Here is a 5,370-nt window from a genome sequence, read left to right on the forward strand (position 1 = left end):
GCTAAAATAAAATACATTAAACCGTATTGGATTCTGCAATGAAAAGTTAAGATCAGTGCATACCTAAATGTATGAAATGAAGAAATTAAGATGTAAATGTTACTATTGTAGCTGCCTTTGGATGATAAAGTTCTCTAATTTAAATAGCTAGCGGAGTTAATGTCAGTTTATTTATCTATTTATTGTGCAACCGTCTTATTTCATATGTAATTTGTTTTATGTCATAAAGCTATGCAGTTTCTGTGTGAATGATCGGTGGTGGAATTGGCTGCAATGCAAGGGGCACCAGCTAAAATCTTGGCTAGGGCACCAAATTGGGCCCCTTGTGCGTCTCTGATCAACACACAGCGGTGATTCATTACTGCATGAATACACGTTTTTGAACGAATCGATTGAGCCAGTGATTCAGTGAGCCATTCATTTGCTTCTTTTCTGAATGAATCAGCCGTTTGAACGAATCGGTTGAATGAATGAATGAATGACAACAGCGCTTTGCCGCCACCTACTGGCGCTTTTTGTAATGTCTATTCAGTTTTTTTCTAATTTAACAAAATAATGACTTTAAATTACCTTTAATAAATCAGCACATGATGTGCCAATTAATGAATCGAATTAATGAGATTAATTCAATTAATCGGCACATCATGTAATTAGATTTAAAAAATCAAAGCCACTATGTTTACCCCAACTAGCAGTTAACCAAGAGGTTATCAGTCTTACTTTTCAAATTAGACAAATCTACCTTTTTATGTAACTGACTTACAGGTAAGTGTGTGTGTGTGCATTTGATGTATGTATGTGTGTATGACACATGAGAGTGAAGGAAATTAGTCCACCTTAGACTCAAACTGATTTTAACCTATTTCCTTAAAAAAGGAGAGATACCCAACTATTGAAAGGGGTTCTTTATTAATCCATAATTCCAATTATGTAATGTTATGGCAAGCTTTTACATCAATGTTGTGGTAAGGGACAGCATGCTGAGACCGGTTTCAACTGTCCCAACACTGACAGCCGTGATCAAACTTATAGTAGCTTGACACAATATCTTTGACAAATACTATACCTATTAGAAGCTAAGAAAACACAGATTAAATTTGTTTTTACAATGCTTCACGCAAATAACTTGGAAACAGTATGACAAAAAAATTAGATAATTAAAAAAAAAAAAAAAAAAATTTTTACCATGAAAATGTTTTTTTTTGTTTTTTGTAGAAGGAATGGTCACATGTGGTTGCTTTCTTCCAGGAAGCATGAGGGGCTAGTTGAGCATGTGCAGTATGAACATCACTATAGCTCATTCCTGACTGAAGAAATAAGCCATGTCGCAACCGTGCCCACTCTCCCCTACCTATAGTCCTTCCAGTGGTCTTAAGCCTATATGATCATTTTAAACATATGCAAAGCATAGATTATAGGAGTACATCTAACTGCATGCTGAATAAGTTTGGAAATAATGCAAAGAAACTACACTACATATGAATATTTATTCTTCACGGTAATGACTGTCACTGTAAAGCTACTAAACACAACAGTAATGCTGTAATAGTGCAATGATATTCAATTGTGGAAGAAAATACCAAATGTGCCCATTAACAGGAAGCTCACTTCACTTTTAAATAGTCAATGATTGTCTCTCAGAAATATGTGCATAAACTAAAACTTCATTTCACGGTTTCCACAAAAAAGAGAAAATGCATTGCAATTACATCAGCAAATTGTTACCCACAATTTAAAATAAAATTATAAAAGGAAACAATTGCTGCATCTGAAAGCTTATGCAACTCTAGGAAAATCTATCTTATTTACCTCATATTTTATAACTGACATTTCTCTCAGCTTCATTAATTTTAGACCATTTCATTAATGATTCCAGGATGTTTTGATTGACATCAATTATTTTAATAAAATAAGACCAAATAGTTACCATTTTGTTCCCACCAAACCTTCAAAAATCAATATATAATATGTACTACCATTCATTCGTAAACAGGAGCATTTATTCACTTCAAATAACATTTACTCACATTTGTGAAGGTATGTCTCCTCATGAAGACTTCAAGAGACCTTGCAAGGTCTTGCAAGATATGAAAAAAATCCTTTAATTTGCCTTTATCTGCCTCTGGAGTAATTCACATAATCCTACACGATCCTCAGATAACTCTGAATTATGATAAGTTAAAAGTTTGGACACACGACTAAATTTGTTGCTTATGATCTTATGAGTGAATGAAAGCAGCCAGCAGGCCTGCAGCACACATGAAACACCTTCAATACTGTTCATTTGCTTGAAGATGCTCCTCGTGAGGGTTTCTGAGAGAAGTGTGCTCAGCTGGACTCTAGACATTATTTAGATCTGTTTAACATTTTCACTACATAACTCTCATGCTTCCTTTTGTGGTATTTCACCGTTTTAATGCCTTTACTAGAATTCCACAATGTGGAAAATATCAATCATAAATAATGAGTAGATATGTCCAAATGTTTTGGCACATACTGTCTGTGTTGGAGCAGTTAAAGGAATAGTTCACCCAAAAGTGAAAACCTGTTCACCCTTAGGCCATCAAAGAAATTGAGCAAAACATCACCCATTAAAAACTGATGGACTGGAGTGGTGTGGATTACTTGTGGATTATTGTGATGTTTTTATCAGCTGTTTGGACTCTCATTCTGACGGCACCCATTCACTGCTGAGCACTGAAACAGTGATGCAATGCTACATTTCTCCAAATCTGATGAAGAAATCAGATCTTCATCAGTTTCAATCAGTAAAGTTTCAGCATTTTCATTTTTGGGTGAACTATTCCTTTAACTTATCCAGTCACTTATCCTTTAACATACATAGTTCTTGAAATCTTTAGGTAAATTAAAACAAAACAAATTAAATAAAGAGGAGTCACATGTCATGTGTTTGTGGTGGATAGCAGGGAGCGGCTCATTACCATCTACCGGACATTATCCATCTATTTTAGTTATCAACTTGGAAACCTCATAACGTCCCTATTTAGTGCACAAACAGCATCAGAATCAAGCAGCAGAGAGTGGGAGTGAGTGTGAGTCTAGGGCATGGACATGGACAGTGCTGAGGCGTCAGTGCTGCGCGGGTCCTTCACACCGATGATCAGGTCATTGGTCCTCCGGGTCCCTTCGACCAGTGAGATGATGTCCACCTTACGCACATCATGACCCTTCTGCATCAGAGACTTCACATCCTCCTCAAGAAACTTAGCTGGACAGAGAACAAGAGAATTAAAGCAGAACAACACCCTCAAAATCACACATCTACAGTCGTACTCTAACAGTACTGCAGGGGTTTTGCTCTGAATTAATTTAAAGAGTCACATATGACACTTTCCACATAGAGAGTACAAAACAGGGCTTGGAATGCAGGAATGCAGTTTTTTTTTTTTTAAGAAATTGCACTTACCATTTACTCAGCTTCTCAATTCAACATTGTATTAGCATTGGTTTTATCCTCTATTGTTATGAGTTTTGCAGCAATGTTACCAACATACAGCATGTGAAAATACAATTTAATAACCTGACTTGTGCTATTTTGCAATTTTCCAAGCATGAAAATGAAACCAACAAAATGCCATATATATATATATATATATATAGGTTTGTAATTGTTGATTAATTCCTATATATTAAATTATATATTTCAGATATTTTTTTACATTTACATTTATGCGTTTAGCAGATGCTTTTATCCAAAGCGACTTGCAGTGCATTCAGGCTATACATTTTTTTTTTACCAGTATGTAAGTTTTTATTAGAATTACTTTGTTACAAGGTTGAATGGTGATGATGACATTACAAATAGTGCATTAATAATAATAAAAAAAAAGATTATTTATTATTTGTCTCTCCTAGAAAGCGTCTAAATGATGCATTTCCTTGTCTCTAAATGTTCAGGATTTTTATTTTTTTTTACATATACACTAATGTTCAAAGGTTTGGAGTTAGTGAGTTTTTTTTTATTAAAACTTTTTTTTAAATTTTTTTATTTTAAGATTAAGATTATTTTAAAATTAATACTTTTATTCAGAAAGGATGCATTAAATGGATTCAAACTGACTAAAGATATATTTCAAATGAATATATTACAACAGAAAACAGTTATTTTAAGTTGTAATAATATATCATTGTTTTTACTGTATTTTTGATCAAATAAATGCAGCCTAGACTTCTTTCGGGTGCATTGGGCATTATTATAAAAAAAAAAGAAAAAGAACAGGCAGTATGCACGATACACTACATTAGAGAAAAGTTTGAAATGAAATCCAGAGGAAACTACGGTAAACGATGGAGAGCTTACAGTCCACCAGCAGGGTGTTGTTCTGGATGAGAGGATGCAGTCTGCCGTAGGACACGCTGTCGCTCATGTTATTACGTGATGACAAAACATTGATCAAAACCTGCAAACACACCAGAATATGTGCTCACTGCTAGAGACTGATGTTGGCAAGCGAATGAGATGTGCTAGAGTCCATGCACACAGCACAGTAAAGACAGCTTGCCTGCGTGATGCCGCTCAGCGCACGCTCGCCGTTAGAGGAGCCCAGCGCCACGTAGCTGCCACACTGCCCCATGGACGGCCTCACCACGATCGGCGTCAGGAACGAGGCCGGCCTCTTGCCCGGCTCAATGCTGTTACGCTGATGAGAACACACAACATGTTACAATCCTGACACGTATCACCTACTGTGGAAAACTGCAACTTTAATAGTAAAAACCTGATGATTTGTTAACGGTAAGTTCCCTTACTCTATACAGCGAAAAACTACAATACAGGAGTGTCCAGTCCTGCTCCTGTTCAGCTTCAACACACTTGCCTAGAAGTCTCCAGCAAAGTCAATGGAAGGCAAGCCTGCAGCGTTTATCCAAAAAAGTGTAACGGCAAACGCTGAATAAACAGCTTTTATTAATCTATAGCCTGTTCACTCATCTTCCAACATGTTTTACACTTTATAAACTACATGATAAAAATTTTATTTTTTAAGAGAAGGCAGAGTATGTCACGACTTTATTACCAGCAAATGTCACATTACTATTTAATAATAGACGTTGCGTAATATTGTGTATTGTATAAAAATATTGATGTTTTCTTTCTTTGGTTTTACCTGAAATTAGACTTGAATTGTATTGACTATTATGACTGCTATGTGCATATTTTTAAAAAGGCATTATTTTTACGGCTTCCAGATGTCAACAAATGAATTAAATTTTTAGTATCAGTGTTATATTTGTGACCCTGGACCACAAAACCAGTCATAAGTGTCAATTTTTCTAAATTTAGATTTATACATCATCTGAAAGCTAAATAAATAAGCTTCCCATTGATGTATGGTTTGTTAGGATCGGACA

General features: G+C 35.3%; 1 protein-coding gene across 1 annotated transcript; it reads right to left on the reverse strand.

Moving 5' to 3' along the window:
- Positions 1 to 2,667: 2,667 nt before the first annotated feature.
- LOC107703623 (gamma-glutamyltransferase 7-like) lies at positions 2,668 to 4,676 on the reverse strand. The gene is made up of 3 exons (XM_016506327.1): positions 4,524 to 4,676; positions 4,322 to 4,421; positions 2,668 to 3,229 (listed from the first exon to the last, which is right to left on the reverse strand). Exons 1-3 carry the CDS (start codon positions 4,593 to 4,595, stop codon positions 3,060 to 3,062), a joined length of 342 nt encoding a protein of 113 aa, XP_016361813.1. The 5' UTR covers positions 4,596 to 4,676; the 3' UTR covers positions 2,668 to 3,059.
- Positions 4,677 to 5,370: the final 694 nt, after the last annotated feature.

This window comes from Sinocyclocheilus anshuiensis, unplaced genomic scaffold, assembly GCF_001515605.1.
Source record: "Sinocyclocheilus anshuiensis isolate Anshui unplaced genomic scaffold, SAMN03320099.WGS_v1.1 scaffold975, whole genome shotgun sequence".
Classification (NCBI taxonomy): domain Eukaryota; kingdom Metazoa; phylum Chordata; class Actinopteri; order Cypriniformes; family Cyprinidae; genus Sinocyclocheilus; species Sinocyclocheilus anshuiensis.

What these genes read in the sequence shown, in the direction of transcription:
- LOC107703623 (XM_016506327.1), bottom strand. Translation starts at nt 4,595, where the DNA reads ATGGGGCAGTGTGGCAGCTACGTGGCGCTGGGCTCCTCTAACGGCGAG. An exon ending in CGCTGAGCGGCATCACGCAG is followed by an intron (nt 4,422 to 4,523) that starts GCAAGCTGTCTT and finishes GTGTGTTTGCAG; the next exon opens with GTTTTGATCAATGTTTTGTC. An exon ending in CAACACCCTGCTGGTGGACT is followed by an intron (nt 3,230 to 4,321) that starts GTAAGCTCTCCA and finishes TTCTCTGTCCAG; the next exon opens with CTAAGTTTCTTGAGGAGGAT.